This window comes from Chiloscyllium plagiosum, chromosome 40 (genome assembly GCF_004010195.1).
Source record: "Chiloscyllium plagiosum isolate BGI_BamShark_2017 chromosome 40, ASM401019v2, whole genome shotgun sequence".
NCBI classification, from domain to species: Eukaryota; Metazoa; Chordata; class Chondrichthyes; order Orectolobiformes; family Hemiscylliidae; genus Chiloscyllium; species Chiloscyllium plagiosum.
This window is the reverse complement of record NC_057749.1, coordinates 3,863,454-3,878,142: the sequence shown is the minus strand read 5'-3', so window position 1 is coordinate 3,878,142 and position 14,689 is coordinate 3,863,454. Positions and strand designations below refer to the sequence as shown.

General features: G+C 44.5%; 1 protein-coding gene across 2 annotated transcripts in view; it reads right to left on the bottom strand.

Moving 5' to 3' along the window:
• LOC122542465 (CD276 antigen-like) overlaps positions 1–14,689 on the bottom strand; it is a 267,892-nt gene that overhangs the window by 37,636 nt on the left and 215,567 nt on the right. For both annotated transcript variants that reach the window (XM_043680194.1, XM_043680190.1), the window contains exon 6: positions 2,016–2,051. In XM_043680194.1, the coding sequence (XP_043536129.1) occupies positions 2,016–2,051 (36 nt within the window). The remainder of the gene's footprint in view (positions 1–2,015; positions 2,052–14,689) is intronic.

The window sequence follows — 14,689 nt, the reverse complement described above, 5'->3', positions numbered from 1 at the left end:
TCCGTTCAGTGTTCTCTGTACCATCACGTCTAGGAATGGGGGTTGGTTGTCCTTTTCTTCTTCTCTAGTGAATCTGATTCCTGTGAGTGTGGCGTTGATGATCCGGTGTGTGTTCTCTATTTTTTATCAATAAGCACAATTTTATCAATAAGCTCTCTATCAATAAGCACATCGACCTGGCCACTGCAGCGGACAGCTGGAACTGACAACCGGAAGCGGCAGGGACAGGCCACTATAAATGCCGGAGGAATCATCACAGAAGCTTCACAGGAGGCTCCCAAGCACTGAGGATGTCACCTAGACAGGGGACAAAACGTCTGCAACACAAATTTCCAGCTCGGCGAACAGAACCACAATATTGTAGGAGGAAACCGGAGCACCCAGAAGAAACCCGCACAGACACAGAGAGAACGCGCAAACTGTAAGGCAGCAGTGCTAGCCACTGAGCCATCATGCCACCCTCATTAGTATCTTTTTGACCCAATAAGACAGAGGTTGGACACCTTTGAATTGATCAATTCCAAGTATAGAAATTATGTTGGTTTCATCCTGTCTTGAAGGTGGAAAAGAAATGGCAAATACTTACTCTGCAGACTCATAATGGAAGAACATAATGGTGTTACTGCAGTCATAAACAATCAATAGGAACAATGAACCGATTAAAACACGAACAACAGTCAAGACCTTCATTTCTGCTCATGGCCATACATCGCAGGAAGGCTTTATCTTATCATGAATAAATGATGGCATACAAGGAACACTAGCTTTTACTGCACAATGGCCCCAGACAATTGGATCAATCATTTTGTTTAACCCATCTCTCAGTGAAGACAAGTCTATTTGTGCATATCTCAGTCGCTGGTTTCTCCTGTGCACCTGGAGGTTTTGCAAAGGCTGCTTTCAGTGCCGTCATTTTTGGAAAGCTCTCTCACCTGAACACCATATCCCCCGACTTAGAGTCATTGAGTTATAGAGATGTACAGCATGGAAACAGACCCTTTGGTTCAACCCATCCATGCTGACCAGATAGCTCAACCCAATCTAGTCCCACCTGCCAGCATTCGGCTCATATCCCTCCAAACCCTTCCTTTTCATATACTCATCCAAATGCCTTTTAAATGTTACAATTGTACCAGCCTCCACCACTTCTGGCTTGAGTGTTCTGGCTAGATGGATAGAGAAATGGTTGGGCAACAGGAGACAGAGACTAGTAGTGGAAGGGAGTTACTCAAAATGAAGAAGTGTGGCCAGTGATATCCCACAGGGATCCGTGCTGGGACCACTGTTGTTTGTGATATACATAAATGATTTGGAGAAAGATGTAGGTTGCCTCATTCGCAAGTTTGCAGGATGACACTAAGATTGGTGGAGTAGCAGATAGTGAAGAGGACTGTCAGAGAATGCAGCAGAATATAGATAGATTGGAGAGTTGGGTACAGGTGAAGTTCTTCGGCCTTACCTACTATCCTTCTAGCATTAAAAGAAAGGCACCTCAGACCAACAGTCCCTCTGCTTTCATCATTTGCTCCCGGCCTACTCTTCCTCTTAGTCGTGCTGACTTCATTATCTATTTCTTAACGGGTTTTAGTTACTACCTCTTTCCTGTCCACTAACCTCCTCATTTGGTTCCCATCCTCTTGCCACATTAGCTTAATCCCTCCCCAACAGCATGATCAAGAGCACCCCCAAGGACATTGGCCCAGGTGTAGACCATCCAGTTTCTAACAGTCCCACCTCCCCGAGAATTGGAACATGGATTTCAACTCAATCCCACAGGAAATCTGCCTGTGCATGCGTTAGCGTGGCAACTCGCTCTCCTTTCCCTTCTCTCGTTGACCGTTTGCCAGGATAGCTCTGATCGCCTGGCCCTAGATTCCACAGATTAAAATCAAAGGTGCCATCAATCCCAGCAGAACTGGATGTCCCACTCTGGCAACTTCGACAGAGGGTTTTGCTTGCTTTCAGAAAACCATGATGTTCAACGAAGATGCAAGAATAAAAAGAGCCAGTCCTACCTTCTTTATCATTAGCATGTTCCAAAGGCTTCATCACTGTAAAAGTCAAAAGACAGTTTATTCAAGGACCCTTTTTGTCAAAGGGCATCATTACATTATTTCACAAAGTCTTACTCCATTGACTATTAAATCAATTCACATTTTAAGGTGATACATTTTTTGTTCTTTAAGTTGTCTCATGCTTGAACTGCATCTGTGCATTTACCTCAATCTATAACCATTTTGGGTATTTTTCTGAGATTACTATATATTAGTCCACGTAATACAGTCCACGTAGATAATCAAGTTTTTATGTAACAGTAAGGTTACAGACTCACAGCTTTACACCCAGCCTGGATTCAACTTTTACTTATGATATGTAACACACCCATATATTTGATTGATCCTATACACAAAGCAGGTAGATAGGATAGTGAAGAAGGCGTTTGGTATGCTTTCTTTTATTGGTCAGAGGATGAGTACAGGAATTGGGAGGTCATGTTGCGGCTGTACAGGACATTGGTTAGGCCACTGTTGGAATATTGCGTGCAATATTGGTCTCCTTCCTATCGGAAAGATGTTGTGAAATTTGAAAGGGTTCAGAAAAGATTTACAAGGATGTTGCCAGGGTTGGAGGATTTGAGCTATAGGGAGAGGATGAACAGGCTGGGACAGTTTTCCCTGGAGTGTTAGAGGCTGAGGGGTGACCTTATAAAATTTTATTATATTATTATTATTATTATTATTATTAAAATTATAAAAGTTTATAAAATTATGAGGGGCATGGATAGGATAAATAGACAAAGTCTTTTCCCTGGGGTGGGGGAGTCCAGAACTAGAGGGCATAGGTTTAGGGTGAGAGGGAAAAGATATAAAAGAGACTTAAGGGGTAACTTTTTCATACAGTGGGTGGTATATGTATGAAATGAATTTCCAGAGGAAGTGGTGGAGGCTGGTACAATTGCAATATTTAAGAGGCATTTGGATGGATATATGAATAGGAAGGGTTTGGAGGGATATGGGCTGGGTGCTGGCAGGTGGGACTAGATTGGGTTGGGATATCTGGTCGGCATGGACAGGTTGGACCGTGCTGTACATCTCTATGACAAAGAGAGTGAATAAAGAGATGGCATGAGGGTTCAGTGGTTTCCATTGCTGCCTAAAAGCACCAGGGACCTGCATTCAATCCCAGCCTTGTGTGACTGTCTGTGTGGAGTTCACACATTCTCCCTGTGTCTGCACTGGTTTCCTCCCACAGTCCAAAGATGTAGAGGCTATGTGGATGAGCCATACCAAATTGCCTCACGCTGTGCAGGCTAGGTGGATTAGCCATTGGAAATGCAGGGTTACAGGAATAGAGTAGGGCTGACTGGGTGTAAGTGGGATGCTCTTCAGAGGGTCAGTGTGGACTTGATAGGCCAAATGGCCTGTTTCCACATTGTAGGGATTCTACGATAAAGGTGATGCTGATAGCTTTATATTAGAACATGAAATTTTGGAATGTCATGTAGCTATCTTAAAGGCTGGTCTCACCTCGAACCACAACAATCTCTGTTGCTCACGGTTTTTTTACTCTCAACATATACTCCATAGAATATTTTTAATGTTCTACCTGTGTTTAACATATATCTTTTGGCTCCCTCTTCCAATTAGTTTTGCTTTAATGCTGTCTGCTCTCTAGTTAAAACATGGAACAGTTAAGAACAGGCCCTTTGAACTTTGATGTTGTGGTGACCTTTTATCCTACTCTAAGATCAGACTAACCTACATACTATACATTTTACTATTATCCACATGCTTATCCAAGATGTCCCTAATGTATCTGACTCTACTACCACCATTGGCAGTGTATTCCACACACCCACTCTCTGGACAAAGAACCTACCTCGACATCTCACCTAAATCTTCCTCCAATCATCTTATAATTATGGCCCCTCATGATAGCCATTTCTGTCCTGGGAAAAAGTCTCTGGATATCCACTCTATCCCTCTCATCATCTTGTACATCTCTATCAAGTCACCTCATCCTTTTTCGCTCCAGTGAGAAAACCACTAGCTCCCTCAACCTTTCGTCATAAGACATGCCCTCCAGTCCAGGCAGTATCCTGGTAAATCTCCTCTACACCCTCTCTGAAGCTTCCATATCCTTCCTATGAGATGACCAGAACTGAACACAACATTCCAAGTGTGGTCTAACCAGGTCTTTATAGAGCAGCAGCATAACCTCATGGCTCTTAAACTCAATCCCCCTGCTAATGAAAGCCAACACACCATATGCCTTCTTAACAACCCTATCAACTTGGGTGGTAACTTTGAGGGATCTAATGACATGGACCCCAAGATCCCACTGTTCCTCCACACTGCCAATAATCCTACCTTTAATACTGTAATCTGCATTCAAATTCGACCTTCCAAAATGAATCACTTCACGCTTTTCCATTTTGAACTCCATCTATACCTTATCAGCCCAGCTCTGCATCCTGTCAATGTGCCGTTGCATCCTACACACTATCCACAACCCCACCAACCTTTGTGTCAGTGGCAAACTTACTAAAACATCCTTTCACTTCCTCACCCAAGTCATTTATAAAAATCACAAAGAGCAGAGGTCTCAGAATAGATCCCTGCGGAATACAGTCACTGAGCTCCAGGCTGAATACTTTCTATCTCCTACCACCCTCCATCTTCCATGGGCCAGCCAAGTCTGTATCCAGACAGCCAAATGTCCCTGTATTCTACACATCCTTACTTTCTGAATGGACCTACCACGGGGAACCTTATCAATCACGTTGTTAAAATCCATGTACACCACGTCCCCTGATCGACCTTCATCAATGTGTTTTGTCACATTCTCAAAGAATTCATTAAGACCTGTGAGGCATGACCCACCCCTCACAAAGCCATGCTGACGATCTCTAACCAAACTATGCTTTTCTAAATCATCATAAATCCTGTCTCTCAGAAACCTCTCCAATAATTTGCCCACCAGTGACGTAAGACTGGGTGGTCTGCAATTCCCAGGGTTATCCCTATTCCCTTTCTTGAACAAGGGAATAACATTTGCCACCCTCTAATCATCTGGTACAACTTCAGCGTGCAGTGAGGACACAAAGATCATTGCCAAAAGCACAGCAATCCCTTCCCTCACTTCCAGTGGTAACCTTGGGTATATCCTGTCTGGCAGGGGACTTATGTATCCTCGTGTTTTTCAAAATTTCCAACCCATCCTCCTTCTTAACATCAACCTTGCTGTATTATCACAGAATAGTTAGATTTCTGAGGAGGCCATTTGGTCTACCTTGGCCATATTAGCCCTCTGCTAGTTTCCCTGCTCTGCCATCTCTCTGTAACATGCTTTCCTTTAGTGCTTAAGCAATCCCCTTTTTAAAAGCCATGATCGAATCTATTGCCACTGGCCTTTCAGGACGCACATCGAGAACATAACCATTCTCTGTTGGTGGAACAACATGTACTTATAGACTGTGAGAATTGGATATGTTCGGCCATTACTGCGTTGTTGAACCTGAAAAGCCAAAAGATTAGAGGAGACTATGGCTTTTCTATGCTTTTTACAATCAGATATGACCACTTACAAGTTCCCCTCCAAGCTCCTCACCATCCTGACTTGGAAATATATTGCCATTCCTTTAATGTCACTGGGTCAAAATCCTGGAGTTCTCTCCTTAAGGACATTGTGGGTCTACCTCCCTGGAGTGGTTCAAGGAGGCAGCTCACCACCACCTTCTCAGGGTCAACTAGCGATGGGTAATAAAATGCTGGCCCAGCCAGAGATGCCCACGTCCCATGAGTGAATAAAAAAAACTACAGTATTTCTCATCTTTCAAATGGAGGTGTTATAGAGTCATAGAGTTGTACAGCATGGAAACAAACATTTTGGTCCAACTTGTCCATGTTGACAAAATGTCCTAAATTAATCTAGTCCCATTTGCCAGCACTTGGCCCATATCCTACTGATCCCTTCCTATTCATATACCCATCCAAACACTTTTTAAATGTTGCAATTGTACCAGCCTCCACCACTTCCTCTGGCAGCTCATTCTATACACACACCACCCTCTGTGTGAAAATGTTGCCCCTTAGGTCCCTTTGATATCTTTCCCCTCTCACCTTAACCAAGGCCCTCTAGTTTTGGACTCCCCTACTCTTGGGAAAAGACCTTGCCTAATCACCTTATCCATGCCCCTTATGATTTTATAAACTTCAATAAGGTCATCCCTCAGCCTTCAATACTCCAGGGAAATTAGCCCCAGCCTATTCAACCTCTCCCTATAGCTCAAAACCTCCAACTTCGGCAACATCCTTGTAAAACATCTTTGTGGCCCAACATTTCAATTCCTCCTCCCACTCTGCCGAGGACATGGAGGTCCTGGGCCTCCTTCACCGCCTCTCCCTCACCACCAGATGCCTGGAGGAAGAACGCCTCACCACTCACCTATTGTACTCTATGCTACTTTCTCCCCACCCCCATCCTCCTCTCACTTATCTCTCCACCCTTCTCTCTGCCTGTATTCCTGATGAAGGGCTTTTGCCCGAAACGTCGATTTTACTGCTCCTCGGATGCTGCCTGAACTGCTGTGCTTTTCCAGCACCACTCTATTCTAGACCCCCCCCAACATCCTTGTAAGCCCTTTCTGCACTCTATTGAGGGTAACAACATCTTTTCTGAAGTAGGGAGACCAGAATTAATTCCATAATCAGTCTTCAACCAGTATCGATTTACAATCCAAACCGTTCTTCAGCAGACTTCAGACAGTAGTGGCAAGGCACATGTCATCAGCTTCCAATGTTTTTGGAAAAACTGGTCTTTGGAACAGCTACAAAGCATTCAATATCGAGGACTTGTTTTGCTATTCAATTAGATCATGGTTGACCTGTACCTCAGCTCCATTTGCCTACTTTTGCTGCAGAGTCCTTAATCACCTGATCAAACCAAAATTGAGGCTTGAAAGCTTCAATTCCCTGCCGAGGATTCAGAGCCTATTGGGGGAAGAGAGTCCCAGGTTTCTACTAATCTTTTGGGCAGAAATGAGAGGCATGGCCTGTAATTTTAAGATGTCTCCCCTGTTCTGGAATCCCTGAACCAGAAGACATGTTTCCCTCCATTGCCTTTCGGAAATACTTCAGCTAAATCAAACTTCAGATTATTGCAATCCAAAGGGCTATTGCTGCAAATTCTGTGTCACTGGAGTGTGTCCATGTGCATGTTCCAGCTGTCATAAAGAGCAGTTGATACTAATTGGCCAAAGGTTAGGGCACATTAGTGCCTCAGTGACAGCATCCTTTCTTCGGGGCCAGAAAGTGCAGGTTCAAGTCCCACCTGGCCCAGGTTTATGTCAGACTGAATAAAAATAATTTGATCACGTCTTGGCTTTTTTAGATAAGATCAAACACTATACCAGTTTTAACAGTTTTACATCCGTTATCCAATGAGAATATCTTAATCTGATTTCTGCAGCAGCAAGTTGAAACAGGGGATTGTTCCATCAACTCCAAAAGGATCTTCTTGCACAATAGCAGTAGCCCTGACTCTGAGCCAGGAGGGTCCGGGTTCAAATCTCAGCTGCCCCATAGATGTTTCAACCCAGGAGGGTGTGGTACATGCAAGGGAAAAGTAACATAGAAACAGAGAAAATAGGGACAGGAGTAGGCCATTAGTCCCATCAAGCCTGCTCCACGATTCAAAGTAATCATGGCTGAGTAGCCCACAGTTACACTAGATGGAAATGTGTTGCTGGAGAAGCGCAGCAGGTCAGCAGCATCTAGGGAACAGGAGAATCGACGTTTCGGGCATTAGCCCTTCTTCAGGAATTCAGCCCTTCTCCTGTTCCCTAGATGCTGCCTGACCTGCTGCGCTTCTCCAGCAACACATTTCCATCTCTGATCTCCAGCATCTGCAGACCTCATTTTCTCTCCACAGTTACACGAGGCTGGATATTGTGAACAAACCCGAGAGTGTAGTGCTTAAAAAGCACAGCAGGTCAGGCAGCATCCGAGGAGCAGGAAAATTGAGGTTTCGGGCAAACCCCTGGGGAAGACAAACAAAAGTTTGCCTCATCATTTGGCAACACAATAAATAAAGAGAACACGAGCAAGTTCACACAATCTGAATTATCACTCTAAATCCTTTGGTATTCTGGTGAATCCATGTTGCACTGTATTTTATCGGCAACATATCCTTAGTGGATAAATTATTATATTAGTGAAAAATACCGTAAAATATGGTGAAAAGCTTTTGCTGTCACCATGATCTGGTGTCATTTTGAATAGCTTAAGAATAATTTCAAAATGAGTGACCTTAAAGAGAGTCCATAACCTTTCTGCCACCACCAGCGCCAGACCCAACCAACGTCAAAGTTGCTGTTTCTTGGGCGCCATCTTTCACCGTTGGGCCTCTGTTGATGCCGGGTGCCCCTCCGGCTCCTCAACGCCCGCCGCCATCACCACGCCCCGGACCCCAATGGAGCCATCTTCCCGGTCGATGCCATCACTGCCGAAGCTGCGGTTACGACGGAGCTCCTCCCAGAAGGTAAGCAAAAACGAAGAGAAAGAAAAAAAACAAGAAAAGGACATAGAAGGGGAAATGGACGGAATTGATGGGGCCTGGGCAGCTTATTCCGCCATCTTGACAGTGTCCAGAAAGGAACACTACAAACACATTCAGACTGGGAGCAATAATTTTGTGAATCCTAAGCGATATGGGGAGTGGGCAGGAACGTGGAGTTGAGGTTGAGGCTACAACTGTGAGCGAAATATTGCAAGCCAGACAGTTTGTTCGTAAGTGTAGCTGAGAATGCGAGCCCAGTTCGTTCGGATTTGGTGACAGTCCTGCAAAGCAGTGTCTCAAAACGTGAAGAATCGCTCACTCTTGTGTCAAGATGAAGACTGTAGGGACAAATTAGCAAACACCTTTTGCTCTTTAAACACAAGATCTTTATTTAATAATTATTACATTGTCCAATACAGTTTGCATTGGACAATATATTCCTCAACAATTGCTGGCTGCCAAAGACGAAATGGAGCAAATTGCTCCTGAACACAGTAGGTGCCAGACACCTGTCAACATACAGCAGGAAGTCAATAGGAATCCAGCAGTGTAATGCCCAAGTGCCTGGAGAGATACTTGTTCTTCATTGTGTAATTTTATCTCATTGATTTTGCTTTGGACTTGAAAGCACCTTCCAAAAACTGAGGGGGCTTTGGCAAGTTTCTCAGTCTGTTAACAGATGTAGACAAGCAATAAGGACAGATTTCAGCAACTTGAAGTTGAGACTGGGCATGCTGGTTAACGTGAACCCCAAATTCATCGGCCGATGTCACACAAAGGTAACGCTCCTCAATTTTCAGTTTCTGAAATGACTTCCAGACTCAACAGTTGTTTATGAGTGAGAGTTACAGATTGCTGCTTCCTTAAGTCATCCCTGATTGATTCCTTTATCCATTGCGTCATCACCTGTCCCAATTCTCTGCCTCTGTCTGTCCCGTGCTGCCCTTCCAGATTCCAGATTGGTCAACTGAATACAATCAGTTCACATCCACCATTGATTTTGTCCTCTGCTTCTCCCTCCCTCACACGGCACCCAGCCTCTAATCTGAATGTTGCACTTTTTTTATTTCACATCAGAGAAAAACAGTTTCTCTCTACTCCAAACACATCTCTGATCATCCAAACAGGTTATTCCAGATTATGGTGAGAAGGGGACATAACTGTAATGAATAGATGACGTCTCTTCTCTGGCGCATTGACCAAACAAAGTCAGTCATACAGTCAGAGTTATGCGGCATGGAAACAGACCCTTCAGTCCAACTCATCTGCATTGACCAGATATCTTATATTAATCTCATCCCATTTGCCAGCATTTGGTCCATAGCCCTCTAAATCCTTCCTATTCATATATCCATCCAGACACCTTTTAAATGCTGTAATTGTACCAGCGTCTACCACTTCCTCAAACAGCTCATTCCATACACGCACTGCCGTCTGTGTGAAAACGTTGCCCCTCAAGCGCCTTTTAAATCTTTTCCCTCTCACTTTAAACCTATGCTTTGTAGTTTTTGACCCCTCTATTTTAGAGAAAAGACCTTGGCTATTCACCCTATCCATGCCCCTCACGATTTTATAAACCTCTATAAGGTCATCTCTCAGCATCTTCACATTCCAAGGAAAAAGCCCCAGCCTATTCAGCCTCTCCCTATAGCTCACATCCTCCAGTCCTGGCAACATCCTTGTGAATCTTTTCTGAACACCTTCAAGTTTAACAACATCTTTCCTTATTGGCTGGATTAAGTTTAAACAAAGCTTAACAATTAACTGTCAGTCATCATTGAACTGGTGCATTCTTCACTCGAGGAGTTGGATGTCATGTATGGTCCATTTGTCCATTGCACTCAGCTGCTGACTACACTGGCTTTGATAAGCACAGCACACCACTGTACACCCCCACCTTGTGATGGGCGCTACATTAATGTAAAGGTAAAATAGACAATAGACAATAGGTGCAGGAGTAGGCCATTCTGCCCTTCGAGCCTGCACCACCATTCAATATGATCATGGCTGATCATCCTTAATCAGTATCCTGTCCCTGCCTTATCTCCATAACCCTTGATTCCACTATCCTTGAGAGATCTATCCAACTCTTTCTTAAACGAATGCAGAGACTGGGCCTCCACTGCCCTCTGGGGCAGAGCATTCCACACAGCCACCACTCTCTGGGTGAAAAAGTTTCTCCTTATCTCTGTCCTAAATGGTCTACCTCGTATTTTTAAGCTGTGTCCTCTGGTTCAGCACTCACCCATCAGAGGAAACATGTTTCCTGCCTCTAGAGTGTCCAATCCTTTAATAATCTTATATGTCTCAATCAGATCCCCTCTCAGTCTTCTAAACTCAAGGGTATACAAGCCCAGTTGTTCCAGTCTTTCAGCTTAAGTCCCGCCATTCCAGGAATTGACCTCGTGAACCTACGCTGCACTCCCTCAATAGCCAGAATGTCTTTCCTCAAATTTGGAGACCAGAACTGCACACAGTACTCCAGGTGTGGTCTCACCAGGGCCCTGTACAGCTGCAGAAGAACCTCTTTGCTTCTATACTCAATTCCTCTTGTTATGAAGGCCAGCATGCAGCATGTTTCCTCTGATGGGTGAGTGCTGAACCAGAGGACACAGCTTAAAAATACGAGGTAGACCATTTAGGACAGAGATAAGGAGAAACTTTTTCACCCAGAGAGTGGTGGCTGTGTGGAATGCTCTGCCCCAGAGGGCAGTGGAGGCCCAGTCTCTGCATTAGCCTTCTTCACTACCTGCTGTACCTGCATGCTTGCCTTCATGGACTGGTATACAAGAACACCCAGATCTCTCTGTACTGCCCCTTTACCTAAATTGATTCCATTTCGGTAGTAATCTGCCTTCCTGTTCTTGCCACCAAAGTGGATAACCATACATTTATCCACGTTAAACTGCATCTGACCACTCACCTAACCTGTCCAGGTCACCCTGTAATCTCCTAACATCCTCCTCACATTTTACTCTGCCACCCAGTATCATCAGCAAATTTGCTAATGTTATTACTAAAAGTAGCCATGACTTGACCTACATCACGGGGCTGCTCTCTCATTTCATTAGATTAGATTAGATTAAATTTCCTACAATGTGGAAACAGGCCCTTCAGCCCAACAAGTCCACATCAATCCCTCCAAAGAGCAACCCACTCCCCTCTGACTAATGCACCTAACAACTATGGACAATTTAGCATGGCTAATTCACCTGACCTGCACATCTTTAGAATGTGGGAGGAAACTGGAGCACCTGGAGGAAAACCATGCAGACACGGGGAGAATGTGCAAATTCTACGCAGACAGTTACCTAAGGCTGGAATCAAACCTGGGACCCTGGCACTGTGAAGCAGTAGTGCTAACCTCTGAGCCACCGTGCCACCCATTTGTGAGGGATGCGTGGTGCTGGTTTAAACTTAGGGTCACCACGCCTCAGGCAAGGGAAGAGGTTGAGAAGGAGAGTCCTGAGAATTGAACCCATGCTGTTGCCATCACCCTGCATTGCCAACTAACCACCCAACCAATTGATCCAACCTCCCTCTCGATGGTACATTAACACCCAGACAAAGGTCTATATTTCAGGAAAACAGCAGGGTCAAAGTTAAATCAAGAAATCATGGCACTATTGCTTGCTCTTTGTTAAAAAAAGAAAGTCTGGAGATTACAGGGCTGAGGAAAACCATTGGTCCACTGTTGTTAGTAACATAGGTACCAGGCTTCTTTCCACATCAGTCAAAACCAGTTAACATTAGAGCTGAACTGTCACTTTGCCTGCAATTCAATTCACCCTCTTCTCCCAACTAATGGACTATTCATAACGCAGACAGTAAACAGGGAGCACCTTATCAGCATTAAGTTCATCTTTAGATTTGGAAAAGCATCTCATTGAGAATTATACTGACTCACACACACGTTCCAGAGTTCAAAGATTTCCATTAACTGAATTTCAATTCTGCTGTGAAGCTTTTGAAAACATTTAAATCAGATTTGCGCAGTTGACTTAATGATGAATAAAAGTAAATGCACAAGCAAGTTCAAACTCACCATTGATAAAGCGGCAGTGAAAATGATATTTGCCACTCACCGCTAGCTAACTGACTTATCCAATTAACCTTGGAGCTCTCCCTTTCGTCCTCTCAGGATATTGTCATAATTCCTTCAAAAAGATCCAATTTGGTGCGCACATATATAATTGGTGCTGGTTAAAATATATTACTCAGTCACATCTCATTGGCACATTGAGGTCCAATAAAGGACAGTTGAGTACGCTTGAGAAGAGTCCGATGGGGTTGAGGGTTATTGTGCAAACAAACAGCCGACATCTGGAACCAACTCCATAAAAACGGAATACAAAAGTACAAGGTTTTCTTTCTCTTGGCTGTGTTTTGATTGGTTTAGCGATGAGATGGTTGTGTCACGTTTCGTAGCCACAGGCTCGTGCTCATTGAATGTGATGATGAAGGATTGAAGGAAGCAGAAGTGGAGCCCAGCAGGGACTGGTCAGGCTGAATGGTCTGCCTCTGTGCCATTGGGTGTAGCTTTAACTGTGGCGCACCCTCTGATGGCAGCTCAGGATGAAGGGTGGCTCAGTGGTTAGCACTGCTGCCTCACAGCAACGGGGATCCAGGTTCGATCCCAGCCTCAGGCAACTGCCTGTATAGAGTTTGCATATTCTCCCTAAAATTTGCGTGGGTTTCCTCTGGGTACTCCAGTTTCCTCCCACAGTACAAACCAATGCAGGTTAGGTGGATTGGCAACACTAAATTCACTGCAGTGACCAGTTTTGTGCAGGCTAGGTTGGTTGGCCATGGAAAATGCAGGGTTACAGGGAGAAGGTAGGGGTTCTCTTCAGAGGGTCCTCAAAGCATACTCAACTGTCCTTTATTGGACCTCAATTTGCCAATGAGACTCGATCCACACTGCAGAGATTCTATGACTCCACGAAGTGGGCTCCACTTCCTCTCTCTTGCTGGTGAGGTGGTAGTGCCCTGCCTCTGAGCCAGGAGACCTGGGTTCAAGCCCCACCTACACTGGAGACGCGTCATAACATCCCTGAACAGGTCGATTAGAAAACATTGTCTCCCATGGAGAGATGTGTATTTCTAACATTGACACACTTAATGGCATCCCTATCATCATCATGATGGCCACATCCAGTTTATTTGCACTTTGCCAAAACAATGGAAGCTGGCACAAAGTGCTTTTTGCCGGAAACAAAACTGAACTTGCCGCTCTCATGCCTTGGGAGCTTTCGACTATGTTTTACGTCAGTTGTCTGCTCTCACATGGAGGTGACGCTGATTAACTGCTCCAAGGCATTAAATGACTATGATGTGTGCTGCAGCTGTCAGCATTTCATTTACAAAAGACTCATATTTCAGTCGACACAACATCGCATTAGATCCCATGATCCTTCATTACAAAACTGAGTCCAGATAAAATTTGAAAGAGCAACACAGCAGGCCATTATGAGGCAACAATCGACTGGGGATTACAGTTTTATGGCAGGCATTGACTAAGATATTTTCTACTAATCTACTAGAGGTCAACATTCAATAACAGTGTCAGCTTTTTCCATAAAACTGAACAAAACATCTCACTTTCTTTTTCATTCCACGAAAATGCAGCCATTGTTGGCAACACCAACCTTCATTGCCTAGCTCTATGCAAGGCAATGACCAACTAGGCCCCTTCAGAGGGCAGTTAGGAATAAACCGCACTAAAGTGCATAAAGGCCAAACCAGGCAGCGACAGCAGCTCGCCTTCCCTGAAACACATTTGGGAACAAGATTTTTTTTTCCTAATGGATCATCATGAGCAACGAAGACCTTTCAGCCCAGCTTCATTTCAAGAATTTCATTTAGAATCTTAAAATTTGAACTCACATCTCTGGATTATGGGTCTTGTAACATCGACATTATGCCACTAGAAGATTATAAAATGCCAACTCTTGTATGTTCTGTTTAAAGTGGGCAGCACGGTGGCACAGCAGTTAGCACTGCTGCCTCACAGCGCCAGAGACCCGGGTTCAATTCCTGCCTCAGGCGACTGACTGTGTGGAGTTTGCACGTTCTCCCAGTGTCTGCGTGGGTTTCCTCCGGGTGCTCCGGTTTCCTCCCACAGTCCAAA